The sequence below is a fragment of the Alnus glutinosa genome, chromosome 2 (genome assembly GCF_958979055.1).
Source record: "Alnus glutinosa chromosome 2, dhAlnGlut1.1, whole genome shotgun sequence".
Lineage (NCBI taxonomy): Eukaryota > Viridiplantae > Streptophyta > Magnoliopsida > Fagales > Betulaceae > Alnus > Alnus glutinosa.
In genome coordinates, this window is record NC_084887.1 from 2,954,638 (window position 1) to 2,971,449 (window position 16,812).

Genomic DNA, 16,812 nt, shown 5'->3' on the forward strand with positions numbered 1-16,812 from the left:
TTAAACCCTAGTGACTGAGCGGATCAGGTTGGGCCAGCAAGATCAACTGGGCCTTGGTTTGAGTATAGGCCCATTTGCATAAGGGATGATAATTTCCCTAACAGTTACCCCCCGATTCCCATGGCTGACTTGTCCGGCTAGTCGGGCATCGGGAATCTTCTTAGTACTTGCAACTGGAGTTATTTTTGTTCATCAATACTGAGGGTGCAACGTCGGTCATAAGGCGCTTGTTGAGACCAACTAGATGTCGGATCTGCATGTGGTCTTCTTGTATTTCCTGGAGCGGAGTTTTCTGAGATGAAGTATGTTCCCGACCTAGGGGTCGGGATACTCATGAGATTCTGATGACAGGTCGGGTTCTTTGGTTTCGGTCGATTTGACTGAGCTTCCAGTTCGGCCACGGGCCCGCACAGTCTCTGTGACGACCCTTTTTTTTTTTTTTTTTTTTTTTTTTTTTGAAAACGTACAAACGGATCTTCACAGTGGCACGACTATTTGCCGCTCAGCCAACATACGTACACATTCCATAACATGTACCTGATATTCAGAGTTACATCTAACACAACGGAATATAAATATCAATGTGCAGCAGAACACATATCAATAGCGGAAATACATCTAATATATAACTGCTATCAACAACAAGAGCCATTTACATGTCTAACTGATTAAAGCTTATAAAACATATTACACTAATTACATACAAAAATACAGGCTTAAAAAATACATATGTCACGTATGACACGAGCCATAAATAAAATACTCAAATGCAGACTACCCATGAGTCTGTGACTTATGACTGTCACGATGTACTCCAATCATAGCATCTCATAAGCTAGGTGGTCGAGTCATTATCTATATCCGCAGAACCTGCAACCAAAACATCAATGTCTGCACGGTTGCGGGGGTTGCCGCATCCATACAGGTGGAATTATGAGCCCACCGCCTTAGCATAAATAAATACACTAAGACCTCAGAGGTATACTATTCACTGAGTTTTCGCAAAGAACCAACTTTTCATTTCTAGTCATGCGTACACTATAACAGCCACCAATTTTATAAGCTTTTGTTTGAAAACCCCCATAGCTGATATAGCGGACACCGACTACTAGAAAACATTTAAACATACTAGGCAACTAAGATTATACGTAGAAGTTCTGTTATAGAAAACAATGGCATTTAAATCATGCAACCATCCGATAGAAATATACATAAGCTCTTTTCCATTGAGACCCTTATGCATACTAATACGTTTAGTAAAACTACTCATAGTATAAAAATATCACTCACAAAAACAATGTTATACATGCTCATGCTAATGGTTTTATGCCTTGGGAATCGAACCCAAGTATAGTGCTTCAAGGGAATCTAACCCAAGTAAGCACTAGTACCTCAAGGGAATCTAACCCAAGTAGGCACCTCATGGGAATCTAACCCATGGTCGAGGGCCTCAAGGGAATCTAACCCAAGTAAGCACCTCGTGAGTACTTCAAGGGAATCGAACCCAAGTATGTACTAGTACCTCAAGGGAATCTAACCCAAGTAGGCACCTCATGGGAATCTAACCCATGGTCGAGGACCTCAAGGGAATCTAACTCAAGTAAGTACCTCGTGAATACCTCAAGGGAATCTAACCCAAGTAGGCACCTCATGGGAATCTAACCCATGTATAATTTCCCGTGGGCTGTGAACCTCACTTCGATGCACGTTTAGCGTTCATATGCTTATGCCTCATGCCTTCAATCAATAAACTTCATTTCATGAATCATGCTTATAACATATGCTTTCTTTATAAAAATATAAACAGTTCAACGTGTCATTTTTTTAAACAATTTGCATAACTCAAATCTCCCATTTTATACTCACTCTAAAATCATATTAATATTCCATTGCAATCACAGTTTTCAAAACTCCCAACCATAACATACAGTGACTCCATTCATTTACTTCACATATCATACTTCAAAACATCATCATAATTTCAATATACTCAAAAGTACTCAAATCATCCAAAATAGTTCATAATCAACATATAGTTGGTTCAAGTTTGTAAAACAATATATATTTTAGAATTCATCATATATGAAAATAACACTTCTCAGTGAGTAGAATACTCACCTTGGCTGCACGGATTTAATCACTAGGTCTCCTAGACACCACCTTGCAATGTATCACTATAGAAACAATACATTGCACATTATTGATAACTTACTCACATTTAGCTCTTAAATTGCTCAAGAGCTGACCCATGGAAGACCCATAATATTTTAAGGGTTCCAAACGCCTACCCATAAATCTTAGACACTAACTAAAACTTAAACAATACTAACCCAAAGTATTTACTAGGGTTAGATATTAAAATAACTATTTAATTATTTACCTACAATATTAATTACTAACCCATAATTAATTCCATTAACCCATACATTATTTTCACTAACACTTTTATAATAATGTTAGCCTTAAAATTATATTCATTAATCTTTAGATTATTTCTCACTAATATTTTCTCAATATCATTAACACTAATATTATGTTCATAAATCTTTTTACATCAATTATTAACATATTAACATAATTTAACTATCTAAATTTTAATCACTTAAAACCCCCAAATTAATTTAACTCATCAAATTAGGGTTTTCAAAACTAACCCATAATTTATAAAATACTAACTTAATCACAACAAATATTAATCTCACTAACATAGACACTAATATATTTAAAATAACATAAATCCCAAAATTATGAATTAAATGAACTTACCCAAAAATTTATCCAAATATTACCCGGTGTTTGGAGAATCTTTGCAAGCTCCAAATAACACAAAGCCTAAAGAAAACACTATATCAAACTCATATTTTGCTAGATTTAACAAAAATCACAAAATATGAATTTAACTATTTACCTCAAAACGATCGGTAGAAACGTAGATCGGGCTTCGTAGATCACGTTACCGAAGACGGATTGAAGATTGGACCGTTGGATCTTCTTAGATCACAACTTTTATATATAGGAAAATCTTCCTCTCTCTCCCCCTTATCTCCTCTCTCGGCCATACAACCTCTTTCCTTCTTATTTTTCTTCTTTTTTTTTTTTCTAAGTGAGGCGCTGCCTCACACTTTATCTTCTTCTTTTTATTTTTTTATTTTTATTTTGTTTTTCTTTCTTTGGGAAGGGCCATCTTTCTTTTAGTAACGTGGGGTGCATTATGTCTCTCTTTTTTTTTTTTTTTTTTTTTATTCTTTTAACTTTTCTTTTCTTAATCTTCTTTTCCCTTTTTTATTTTATTTTATTTTCTAATTTCTATTTTCATCTTATTTTCTAATTAATTAATTAATTAATTTTCTAATTTTCTAATTAATTTTGTTTTATATTTCTTTTCTAATTTCTTTTCCCTTTAATCTTTTCTTTTACTTGGTTTCTATTTTTCATTATTTGGACTAACAACATTCTTCTGTATTTTATTTTCTTGAATAATATTTACAAGTTCATAGGATAAAAATAAAACACTTTGTTTTATTTTACCACGCTAAATAAACCTATTTTTATTTAAACATGATAACCCTATTTTATAAACTTTGGTCTTTTTTTAAAAAAAATATTATCTTGCATTTTAAATACACCTAATTAAGTTTAATAAATTATTTACTCAAATTCATACTTTAATTACTAAATAATTTCTCGGACATTACAGTCTCGGGTGCATGCCGACAGCAAGTAACTTGATGGTGTTGACTGAACTGACTGATTCCAAGAAAGACAAAGATGTATCTCAAGCTCGAAAGGTAGTGCTGGCTACATAGATGTATGCCGCTAAGGCAAAGAAGGAGTAAACTGATGAGGTGGCATTTGAACTCACCAACTAGGTCGAGAGTTCTTCTCGGATATTCTAGTGTGTAGCGAGTGGGCCATTAAATCCTATTGTGGTAATCTCGTTCCCGAGCCCTTGACTTTTGGGCCCCCTTTGATAGTATTAGTGGAAATTGAGAAGAAAAATTGGACAACTTGTAAAGTGAATATTTCTCTTTGGTGAAATCTTCATTTCTTGAGTTTTGATGTTGTTCGTTCCGAGCTTGTTGCGTCTTGAACTGAGGGAGATAACACTTTGATTTGATCTAGTTTGATTTGAACTGAGTCACCCCCTAGTGAGGGACATGACTGGAATGTGTGTTCCGTGCCGGTTGTGTTTCAAACCGAGGGAGACAACGCTTTAATTTGATCTGGTTTGATTTGAACCGAGTCACCCCCCAGTGAGGGACATGATCGGGTTTGTTGTAGGGGTTGCCTCCTCGTAAGGTTTGTTGTAGGGTTTTCTTCCCGTATGGTTTGTTGTAGGGGTTTCCTCCCCATATGGTTTTCTACAATGACTTTTGCCGGAGCAGGACCCCTGAAATATGTTAAAACAAATGTATATATATATTGAATAATGATTAGTTTGCATACCTGAGTTGATAGACTGATTTCCAACAACTGTGGTTGTTGGCATTGCAACACAACGATAGCACTTTGAAAGCACAATTGTTGTTGATTTGATCTGGTTTGATTTGAAACGAGTCACCCCCCAGTGAGGGACATGATCGGGGTGTGTGTTCCCAGCCGGTTGTGTTTCAAACCGAGGAAGACAACACTTTGAGTTGATCTGGTTTGATTTGAACCAAGTCACCCCCAGTGAGGGACATGATCGGGGTGTGTGTTCCCAGCCGGTTGTGTTTCAAACCGAGGGAGACAACACTTTGAGTTGATCTGTTTTGAGTTGAACCAAGTCACCCCCGTGTTACCGAGGGACATGATCGGAGTGTGTGTTCCGAGCCGGTTGTATTTCAAACTGAGGGAGACAAACACTTTGAGTTGATCTGGTTTGAGTTGAACCGAGTCACTCCCCGTGTTACCGAGGGACATGATCGGGTTTGTTGTAGGGGTTGCCTCCCCGTATGATTTGATGGCCCGAGGCTTGAGGCGGCTCGGGGCTTATGGTGGCCTGAGGCTTACGGCGGCTCGAGGAAGAGAGTCTTTGGTGCTCGAGTCATGCCGAGTCAACTCGAGGCATGACGTAACTTTTGTCTTTTTCTCCTCTTAAGCTTTTCAGTGGAGTTCCTGTATTAACACAGCACAAGGAGACAAACAGATAAAAAACATAAGTTTGAAAGAGATGCTTTGAGTGACCATTGATTCTCGTGAGGCTTCTAGCCGTCACTGAGAGAGGCGGCGTTAAATCTCCTTTGCGTGTTGCCCAAGCTCGGGGTAATGTAGCTGTTTTGCTGCTGTAATGTACCTCCCATCATTGCGACATAGGGTATGGTGAAGTTGCCTAGCCATGTTTTGCTCACGAGCGAGCATTTTTTCTGAATTTTCTGATCTCGCTTGATAGAGACCTCTAGCCTGAAATATTAGCCTCGTCTATGTCTATACGGCACATATGTATGCCTATATGTAGTAGAGCCTAGCAGTTAACAATTTATTAATGCAAAGTGCCAAATTGCACTGAGATTCAATCATGCGACATATATAGTTTTTTGTTTCAGTTTTCTATTTCACTGATCAATGCATGAGATATATTTGTCTGTCTATAAATTATGAATAGGCAAGTATAAACGAAAATGCAAAGAGTGAACTTATCTCAATATTCTGATGAAGTTGTGCATTTGGGCTTCTCGGAAGAGACCTTTGAAGTGTAAACTCTGACCCTCTGGAGAAGAAACTTCTTTTGCCAAATCACGTGGGCTCCACCAGTAAGCTCGGCTATACGTGTCTTGGCTTATTTGTTTGCCTGCACTTACCTTTGACGTGGCATTTATCGTATTGTTGGGAGTTTCGGCTTGGCAGCCGAGAGAAGCCAGGGTGCGATCTTGTGCTGCCACGAATACCTGAGCTTCGAAAAATTGAGCGGAAGGAATTCTGGTTAAGAAGAGCGTGTCCTTCTCTGGATGATCACGTTCTCGCCGACCCACGTCAAAACACCATTTGAAAACATGTCTCAACATGTCTAATGGACATGATCGCCGAATGATGACCCTCGGTGAAAACCGAGGTGGTATAGCCGCTTCACATTGAAACAGTCGGGTCAATCTTGCTTCGAACGAGCTTTGAGAAGCCTACGAGCTCAAACCTGGTTTTATCCGGACCCCATTTATATGGGTCTCTCGGCCTTTTCCCAAGGCTTGCAAAGCTTGTTGATGCAGGAGGAAATCGGACGCAACTATAAAATTAATTAGTCTATGATGTGGTGATGTGATTGGTTTGATTTAAGCAAGAAAGGGAAGGGTCAACTACTCAAGAAGGAAAGAAGAGACTTTTGGCAAATTGTGATTTAGAAGATATTTTCTACCGAGTTGTCAACATCCATCAAGAGAAAGACTAAGAAGGAAAGAAGAGACTATCGACAAATCTCTTGATTCATCTTTTACAGAATTTCCATATTTATATTTACGTTGTCGTCAAGTAATATTATAGTTAGGCCTGAGCATGGGGCGGGGGGGGGGGGGAGGGCGGGGATGCCCATTTTTTGGCACCGCCCCGCACCCCTGCGGGTTGCGAAAATCGCACCCGCAAACCGCACAAAATGGGGAGAACCCGTGCGGTGCGGGGGTGATGCGGGGCGGGGGTGCGGGTTGTGTGGGTATATGCGGGTTTTATACCTAGGTCTAGAAACATCTAGATTTTCTCAGGAACCAAACAAGAAAATTAAATTCAAACAATACCACTATACCAGATTCAAACAATAAAATCACAAAACCCAGATTCAAACAAATCACAAAAAAGGGTTGAGACTCAGAGGTCAGTGACCTTAAGATCGGTGACTCGGCGACGACGGCGAGGCCTCTTGAGGCGAGCGTCGACGATCTGCCGGCCGTTTCCGGTCTCCTCGGAGCGTCGACGATCTTCTCGCCGTTCCTGGTGACTCAGCGAGGCCAATCAACTTCCATAATTCCATTTGAGCAGATGTAGCATGCATGATTCGGTAGGAAATCGTGAAGAAGAAGAAGAAGAAGAAGAAGAAGAAGATGTGAAAAGGTGTGTGCGGCGCTAGGGTTTACGAAGAAAAGAAAGGAAAAATTTGAAGGGGGGGAGGGGGGTGCGGCACTGTAAAATGTAAATGTGTAATTTTTTTATTTATTTATTTTTTTTAAATGTGCGGGGCGGGGCGGGTCCCCGGGGTTTTTAAAAACCCCAACCCGCAACCCGCCCCGCACGGGTTTACCAGTTTTTGACCTGCACCCGCAAAAAATCAACTAAAACCCGTGATTTTTGGGGCGGGGCATGCGGGTTGGGGCGGATCCGCGGGTATTTGATCAGCCCTAATTATAGTTATTATATTTTCCCTAATATGGTAATTCTTTGGCACCAAGTATTTTCCATTAATTTGGAGATATTCTTTGGTACCAAGTATTTCCATAATATGCTTATTTGTATTTATTTCAAGTCTTAGGAGATTTTATTAGGGTTTTGCTATTTTTGGTAAAATCCTAGAAGTCGAATTTTCAGCTATATTAACCCGGCTTGTGGGCATTTTTCCGACAATTGTTGATTATTGATAATTTTATCAAATTCAGAGTTTGTCTCTGTTTTCTTTGGGGTAATTTTCCTATTTTCTTCCTTGCAAACTACCTGTTGGTTAGCCTACAGAATAATCGCTATTCTGTTCCAGCGTCACTTGTGGATGGAGACCTCATACTATGTGTTGCATCGTCTTGATGGCCGGCGGAGCGGTTTGTTGATGATTATAGATCTGGAGTTGTAGTCCGAAGCTACAAAAGAAAAGAATAGGAAGACTAGGATCTTCTCTTTGGATCAAAATCTCCTTTTTGAGGTTAAAGATAACATGAGTATATAAAAGTGAAGACAGTGAATGTATAAACCATATATATTTTACGAAAATGAAATCCGAATTTCAGAGATAACGTCTTTTCATTTTCGGTGTTCTTCGGGATTAAGTCCGTCAAACAAACTGGGCTAGCTGAGACATCGACAACACTTAATATTTTTATGATGAACTTAATGTGAATGGTAAGCCCTCGTCATCTCCAGCATGTACAGGTGTCAGGGTGCATGATTCCTCTTGGCATCACTTCAATGAGGTTTTTAATTATGAAAACCTCTCGTAAAGGTTTGTCCATTGTTGGAGAGGACTTGGTCAACTTTCTTTTGCTTTTGATATGTTACTTTTTGTCTTTATCTTAAAAAGAAGGAAATAGCAAAGCATCTACGTAGGCTATGTTTATGAAACATAATTGGGTGTTGTAAATCACAAAGCAAATAGTTAACTTATCTGGAAATCTGGCAAAAATAGCATGGTATATATCTCTGGACCGTGGGTGACAGTATCACGCCTCAAGTTTCAATTCCAGCTCCACCTTTTTGTTCTTCCTTTTAACATGGCAGTGAAGACGAACGCGAGTGGGTTTATGCCAAGACAAATCCATTCATGGATTATGTTGGGCCTCAGTGGGTTGTGGATCGTATTTTTCAGAACACAGAACACGGTCCCTTAAATTGTTCCGAGCTGGTTCTAGAAAGCCCGAGTTGCTTTGCAGTTTGCACCCTCTTCGAGGACCAGCTGGGTTCGGTAGATCAGACCCTTGTGTTTGAATGAGAAGGACTGCGCTATGGCTAGGAAGATTCGGATCTGATGGCCACAACACGATTGTCGGCGTCGTAGGCCTGGTTCTTCTTCTCAGAGTGTTTCTGCATGTCACGGCCCATGCAGAAACCAGATAGTTGGTTTTGGTTTAAAGCCAGAGGAAGAGTGTGTGTTGCGTTGCAAGGTTCGGCTCTGTCTCCTTTTTTTTTTCTTTTCTTTTTGGTTGAATGTGCTGCGGCGGCCTTTCTTCTCTCAATCGACGGACTGGGGCAGCTAGTCTCGAATAAGTGGCGCATAATGATCGCTCCTCGGATCTACTTTGGCCCACAGGTACACAGCCTGGTACTCTTTGTTGGTCAGTTTGGTGAAATGGTTCTGCCCGATCCTGTTGTGCTCATCGGTCATTTGGAGGTTCGAAGGTTCAGCTTAGCAACCGAGAGAAGTCAAGGACGCAATCTTGTCTCAAGCCCCACGGAGTCGCAGTCAGAACCAAGTACCCCCTTGGAGCGTCGAGCTCGGTTCTGACGGCCACGCCACGCTTGTATCACGGTTCGACCGGTAAGGATGTTGTCGCTTGTATCAGCTGGAAGATAGCGGTATTCCGTTTGGGCACCACGGCTGTATTGTAGCAGAATCAGAAACTGATATTTGAATGTGCAAGTCATCACGTACGGTTGAGATATTCACGTATGAAATATTGTTGCCGAATCTGATTTGATCACACATTATCCTTTACAGGGCACGTTTCTTCCAGCTTGATCGGCCGCTTCTATCATGCAGGTTTAAAGATGTGGCCGAATAAGGGCCACATCATAGCTTTTCTCGGCAGGTGATACACGTGGTTTAGTAAAATCTGTAGCTTGCCACCAGAACTCCTTTGCTTAGCACATAGTCTGTGCTGGGAGATCCACCAGCAGCATGGATTCCACGTCAGATCGAGAGGCCAAGGCAATGCGAACTTCTGTATTTCAATTACCTGCGAATGAAAGATGGGTTGGTGGCGAACATGTCGCTTCCCATTATATACGAAACATAAACGGTTCTTGTCAAACACAATTATCAATTTCCAAACTCATATGCTGCCTCTTTTTATGTCTTTGTACGAAGTGTACGAAAGATTAAAAGCAGTTATTCCTATTAACTTTTGTTTTATTAGAAAACAAAGAGATATAAGTATTTTATTAATTATCATAATATTTTTATTATTCTTGAGATCGGGTATGTCATCTTCTTGAATATTAATCAAACAAGAGGCTACTGAGTCAATTGTCGGATACTAAAAGTTAACAAAACGACTGAAAATGCATTAGAATAAACTTATCTCATTTTTTTTGGGGGTGAGCACCGATTCGGTGCCAACTGAGAATAAATCTGTCGGTTAAACCCGATTTATGAAGTGTGGGAGTAGATCTACAGCTGTGTTAATTCAGATTTGCTGCATGCAAGCCCATATCTATGCGAATCCGCTTAAGTTGATGAGAGACATGATCTGATCGCAAGTCACCATTCTGAATTTATTTTTTTTTCGCAAGAAACGATTTGTCGTTTCTCACAAACGGCGTCAAACTGTTAGAACAGTTTTCAGTCCGGTGACATGTAGATTTTTGATTTTCCGTGTTCTTCGTAATCTGTAAGGAAGAACAAACAATGCATCAGAGGGAGGGTCTCCTGATGTCCTATCTCCGATGCCTAAGTCAGTGGGTCATTTTGGAAAGTATTGAAAGTCAAGATTTTAGTATATTTTCAGTATATAATCAGTGTCCCTTTTGTACCTGAGGTAGCAGCCTATTTATAGGCACATATTATCAACCGCATTTTTTCATCTTCATGTCATGACTGAGTGAGACCCTTAGTGGGATGGGATAGAGGTTGAGTGGGAGAGTGGGACACTTACTCCTCATGGGATAATGTATTTATCTCATGTGTTCCAAATATAGTATTCAAGGTGTTATAGGATTCTGTTAAACCCTAGTGACTGAGCGGGTCAAGTTGGGCCAACAAGATCAACTGGGCCCTGGTTCGGGTATAGGCCCATTTGCATAAGGGATGATAATTTCCCTAACAAAGCTTGTGAATGAAAAATAGTGCAATAAACATATAAGAATGAATCTGCTCCTTATAAGTATTTCCTGCTCATGAATAAATTTTGTTTGAAATAGAGATAACATGGCCTAAAAAGTAATTATAGGGCTCAACCCTAGAGGTCTTTCTACGTAAGTGCAGAAAAAGTAAGGACAATTAAAGCAGCTGACTTGCATAATATAGTGGACATGGGAATCCCATGCTTCCCTTTCCCAAACAACCCCTTAAAAAATGGCCAGAAGCATAGCAATAATAACACGCTACACGTACAATTAATATCTCCCCTAACCCTGATCCATGCCCATCATGAGCGGGTGGTTGCAACTTCAACAAGCTCACAACCAGTGTAATCAAGTGTAGGAGCAAAATGGTTGTGCCTGGCACAAAAATTAGGTACTCGTTGAAGGTGAACCTACAGCATCATTATCATTGTTGGAAGCATCACTAGATCTGTCTTTTCTTGTCACTTCAAAGATTGTCTTCGATATTCTTAATATATAGCTTGAGCATGACACTCAGAAATCCGAAGAACCATGCATTCATGGTGGTAATTCTTGCCATTCTTTGGTTATTCCACCAAGCTCGGACTGACTGACCAGTTCTTAGGTACTCAGATAAAGTGTATAGGTTGTAAATGACAAAGAGAGCAACTAGTACACAGAAGGCTGGTTCATGAGCCTACATACCCACATTATAAGGTTTTAAAAAAGATTAAATCTATGAAATACATTTTCAATATGTTATTGTTCAAGAGCTTCACCTAACCTTTGGCAAGAAGAAGGAGTTGATGATGATACAATATGCCGGAAGAGCAGCATAGCGTAGCTCAGGGACCGAGCGTAAGCGCCCAAAAGATGAGCCACAAATAGACCAAGAACTGCCTGAGTTGGAGCTTCCCAGAGAGGGTGGCAAATATGGGACAATTCTTGCTTAATAGAATTTCAAGCAAGCTCAGCCCAACACCAGACTCTCAATCAGAAGGCTCGGGTCACGAATGTGGTAGCAAATCCCGTGCCCCCACAGAGGAAGGAGGCTAAGCAGAATGGGCAGTCTAATCTGAGCGCCTCGGCGGACCCAGGGGGTCGGTCTGAAGAAGGGAGAAGGCTGAAGGAGTGGAAGTGTCTAGCCCGGGGAAGTCCCCTAGCTCCCAAGGGGGAGGCTTCTCTACAGCCTCAGGAAACAGCGGTTAATCCAGCAGCCTTTGAACGGGAAGGGTCATTGGCTGATGGTAGGGGTACTGATTTGGCGATGGCTGGCGTACAGCCCCGCCAATCGCCATGAATCTCTTAAGCTGGAACTGTCGGGGGCTTGGGAACCCCCTGACAGTTCGGGAACTTCGCTAGTTGGTGAAGGTTAAGCTGCCCCACCTTCTTTTTCTGATGGAAACGAAGGTATCTACTGCTCGTTTACATAAGCTTCGGTATGCTATGGGTTTTGATGGGCTCCTTTCTGTGGACCCTGTGGGTAAAAGTGGTGGGCTTGCTCTTTTCTGGAAGGAGCCTCACTCAGTTGATCTCCTTAGCTTCTCTCAGCGCCATATATCGGTTTCCATTAGGATTTCGGGTTCCGGGGTCCCTTGGAAATTCACTGGGTTCTATGGTCACCCTGACCCTGCCCAGCGGGAAGAATCATGGAACCTGATCCGCTTCCTGAGAAGGTCCTCCCCCTCTCCCTAGTTGTGCATGGGTGATTTCAACGAGATCCTGGATAACTCAGAGAAGGTGGGGGGTAATCCAAAACCGGTGAAGCAGATGGAAGGATTCCGACAGGCTATTGAGGAGTGTAACTTGGGTGACTTGGGTTTCAGGGGTCCCAAATTTACCTGGAGTAATAAACGAAGGAGGGGAGTGTTTGTGAAAGAAAGACTGGACAGAGGTCTGGCCTCCCCAGATTGGTGTGCCTTATTTCCCAATGCTGGCATCGAGGTAGGTGTTGCTTCTTGCTCAGATCACCTCCCTCTATGGATTCGAACGGACTCTTGGGTCAGCCGGCCCCAGAAACTCTTTCGGTTCGAGGCTAGTTGGAATGCTGCTGAGGAGTGCGATGCATTAATCCGACAGTCCTGGTCTAAGACTGTCAACGGTCCTAACTGTCTGAACTCTCTGGGTAATAAGCTTGCGAACTGTAAGAACGAATTGGTGAGATGGAGTTCAAATAGAAGGGGGACTGCCCAACCGCAATTGAAGTCATTATATAGGAGGCTGGGGCAGCTTCAGAGTTACGAAAATCCTGCTAACCTGGACCTCATTGCGCAGCTACAAGGTGAGATTAACAAGCTGCTTGAGATCGAGGATTTGTATTGGAAACAGAGGGCCAAAAGGAACTGGTATTGTATGGGGGATAGGAACACCCAGTATTTCCATGCGTGGGCTTCACAGAGAAGAAGACTTAATCATATTGGCTCCATTGCTGACTTAGAGGGCAACATTTGGACAGAACAGCAAGACATTGGAAGAGCCTTTACTCTTTTTTTCCAGAATATCTTCTCCTCAGTGGGTTCCTCTTCCGTCGAGGAGTGTCTCTCCTCTGTCCAAGCCCGTGTTCCCCCTGAATCAAATGAGATGCTCTGTGCTGTTTTCACCCCAGAAGAAGTTAACCAAGCTCTGGCCCAAATGCACCCCTTGAAAGCGCCAGGTCCGGATGGCTTCGGCTGCTGTTTCTTCCAGAAACACTGGCAGGTGGTGGGAGAGGAGGTGCAGCGGTCGGTTCTGGAATTCCTCAATTTCGAAATCTTTGATCCTGGAATCAACTCCACCTTTATCACTTTGGTACCGAAGAAACCCTCTGCTTCCTCTGTAAGTGACTTCCGCCCGATTAGTTTGTGCAATGTCCTCTACAAGCTGATCGCTAAGGTCTTAGCTAACAGACTCAAAAAGGTCCTTCCGTCTCTTATCTCCCCGGCTCAGAGTGCCTTTGTCCCGGGTAGACTCATCACCGATAATGTGCTTGTCGCCTATGAAGCCCTTCATTCAATGGTTTCCCGGATGAAAGGTAGAAAGGGTTACATGGCTGTTAAACTGGACATGAGTAAGGCCTACGACAGAGTGGAGTGGAGCTTCCTTGAAGCCATGATGCGTTCTATGGGTTTTGCAGAGAAATGGATTAGGCTCATCATGTGTTGTGTTAGCTCAGTGACCTACTCGGTTCTAGTAAATGGCTCTCCCTGTGGCAAAATTGTTCCCTCAAGAGGTCTTAGGCAGGGGGACCCCCTGTCCCCCTACCTCTTCCTCTTGGTGGCGGAGGGCCTTAGTGCCATGTTAGTCAAGGCAGAGCAAGACCGGCTGCTCACAGGAGTCCCGATTTCAGTGAGGGGGGTACACTTAACCCACCTCTTCTTCGCAGACGATAGCCTGCTCTTTTGTAGGGCAAATTTTGAAGAGTGGGGTAATCTTCTGAAGGTTTTGGAGGTCTATGAATCAGCCTCGGGTCAGAAGATCAATGTAGAGAAATCCTCCATATTTTTCAGTAGTAACACGGGTGTGGATTTCAGATCCTTAATCTCAGCTGCTGGCTTTGCTTCCTCTTCCTGCTTAGAGAAGTACCTGGGGCTCCCTATTCTAGTGGGTCGGTCAAAGATGAGAGCTTTTGAGGGGATCCTAAGCCGGGTGCGTAAGAAGGTGGATGGTTGGAAGGAGAAATTTTTGTCTCAGGCGGGGAAGGAGATCCTGATCAAAGCTGTGGTACAGGCTATTCCGATGTACAGCATGAATATTTTCCAATTACCAAAAAAATTGTGCGCTAACCTTAACTCCATCATGAGCCGGTTCTGGTGGGGGAGATCAGAGGGGGCAAAAGGCGTGACCTGGATGAGCTGGTGTCGTTTGGGGGTGCCTAAGGAGAAAGGGGGGATGGGTTTCAGAGATTTAGAGATCTTTAACCGGGCTTTGCTTGCCAAGCAAGGGTGGAGATTGTTTAAATTCCCCGAGTCTCTGGTTGCTAGAGTGATGAAAGCAAAATACTACCCGAACGGGGACTTTCTTTCGGCACGTCTAGGGAGTCGGCCTTCCTTCGCATGGAGGAGCATTTTCCAAGCAAGGAGGGTTGTGAAAGATGGGTTACTTTGGAGGATTGGAGATGGGGAAACTGTGAGGATTTGGAAGGATAAGTGGCTCTCGTCCCCTTTAACCTCTCTAATCCCTTCCCCTCAACATGGTTTGGATGCTAATTCTAAAGTGAGCAACCTCATTGATAGGACCTCTGGTTGGTGGAATATTCAGCTTCTTCAAGCAAATTTCAGGGAGGATGAAATCGCCCGGATCTGCCGTATTTGCCCGAGTCCGTTCCTAGCCCCTGATACTCCGACCTGGCAGGGTACAGCAAATGGTCAGTTCTCGGTTAAAAGTGCCTATCTATTGGAGCAGCGTCGGAAAAATCAATCCAGGGGAGAGAGCTCGGGTGCGGGCGAGGAGGTGATTTTTTGGCAAAAGTTGTGGAGAGTGGAAGCTCCGGGGGTGATAAAAAAATTTTTGTGGAAAGTGGGAAATAATCTCCTCCCAACAAAACTTAACCTTTTCAACAAGAAGGTAATTCCTGTTCCGACCTGTCCCATCTGCTCCCAAGACCCAGAGGATGCTATTCACATTCTATGGAAGTGCAAATCAGCAATGGCAGTTTGGCAAGGTTGTGGTAAGAAAATTCAGAAGATGACTGTCGAGCAAGTGGATGGTAAGGGTCTGATCCAATTTCTGATGGGTAAACTTGAAGGGGAGGAGTTGCTTTTGGCTTTGGTAGTGCTCCGACTGATATGGTTGAGAAGGAACGCGTTCGTTTTTGAGAAGGCGTTCTCCCCCCTTGAGCGGATTGTCCTTGATGCCCAAAGAATGGTGAGGGAGTTCTCCTCTGCTGTCTCCTTAGCTGATAGGTCTCTGGCCCCTCCCCCTGGTCAGTCTATCTCCTGGCAGCCCCCCCTTCCTGGAGCCATCAAAATTAATTGGGCTGTTGTTGCCAACAGTTTTGTTAATAGAACAGGTATCGGGGTGCTTTCAAGGAACGATAGAGGTGAGTTTGTTGCAGCTCAAACTAAGTTTTTTCCCTCCCTGTTGAACCCTTCTATAGCCTCTGCTTTAGGGGCTTGGTGGGCGGTTAAGATGGCTGGGGAGTTGGGTGCATCCCACGTGCACCTGGAGGGTGATAGGAGGGAGGTGATAAATGCTTTGATGAGGGGCGGGCCAAGTGATAGCAGTTATGGGCATTTGATTGAGGATGCCAATCTTAGGATCCAAAGTCTGCCTGAAGTTGATTTTCATTTTGTTAGCAAACAAACAAATGATGCTGCTGTTAGATTGGCTAATTTAGCTTGTTCCCAGTTTTTAGAAGGTGTCTGGGTGGGGGTTTGTCCTTCCTTGATTCGGAATGTCTATCAAAAATGTTTTCCCCTGTACTTGATTGATGATTAATGAAATTCTCTTTATCAAAAAAAAAAAAAAAAAGAATTTCAAGCAAGCTGGTAGCCCACCTCTTCTGTTGGGTCATTACAGTAGGCCCACCCGAGGGTGTACACCCTAAAAAGGCCGGTGGGTCAGGCGCACAATAGACTGACCTCCAACCCATTTTATGGATCGTTAGCCCGGTGTTGCTGTCCTCTGTTGTTGATCCAAATTCCATATCTCCAACCCAGCTGAAATGGCGAATCCACAAACATGGGAGTGGACCAAACGAAATAAATAAATAATAAGGACAGTGTGACAGTGACATTGATGATGATTATAATATTATCGTTTCGACCCATGCCCCCCCCCCCCCCCAAAAAAAAAAAAATAATGACCATAAAACTAAAAAAAAAAATGGTTCCACAATTTAATCAAAGGGATAAATGCAAAATCAATACATGTAGTTAACCTAAATTACAAATCGCTCTTGGCCGCATCAAATTGAATTTAGAGTTCTCTGGGCTATACCAAAAATAAAAATAAAAATTAGTCCCTGATATCAAATCCCATTACAACATTTGACGGATTGCATTAAATGTCATATCAGAGCCAATAAATGATGACACGTGTCATTTTTAATAAAAAAAAATATAAATTTATTGAAAATACACATTTATAAAACTAAAAAAAAAAATTAAAATTACTTGTTTAAATTCCCACAATATTGTAAACTATAATTTAGTAAATTCCCACAATATTGTAAACTTTTGCAGGTCACGT

The 16,812-nt window shown here is 42.3% G+C and overlaps 1 protein-coding gene and 1 long non-coding RNA gene across 2 annotated transcripts; one reads left to right on the forward strand and one right to left on the reverse strand.

The window, feature by feature from the left end:
- Window positions 1-598: 598 nt before the first annotated feature.
- On the reverse strand, window positions 599-3,087 carry LOC133861429 (uncharacterized). The gene is made up of 3 exons (XR_009899012.1): window positions 2,909-3,087; window positions 2,767-2,832; window positions 599-891 (listed from the first exon to the last, which is right to left on the reverse strand). It is a non-coding gene; the product is annotated as an uncharacterized LOC133861429 (long non-coding RNA).
- Window positions 3,088-12,345: 9,258 nt separating this feature from the next.
- Window positions 12,346-16,059, forward strand: LOC133859355 (uncharacterized). The gene has a single exon (XM_062294744.1). The coding sequence runs from the start codon at window positions 12,346-12,348 to the stop codon at window positions 16,057-16,059; it is 3,714 nt and encodes a 1,237-aa protein (XP_062150728.1).
- The last annotated feature ends 753 nt before the right edge of the window (window positions 16,060-16,812 follow it).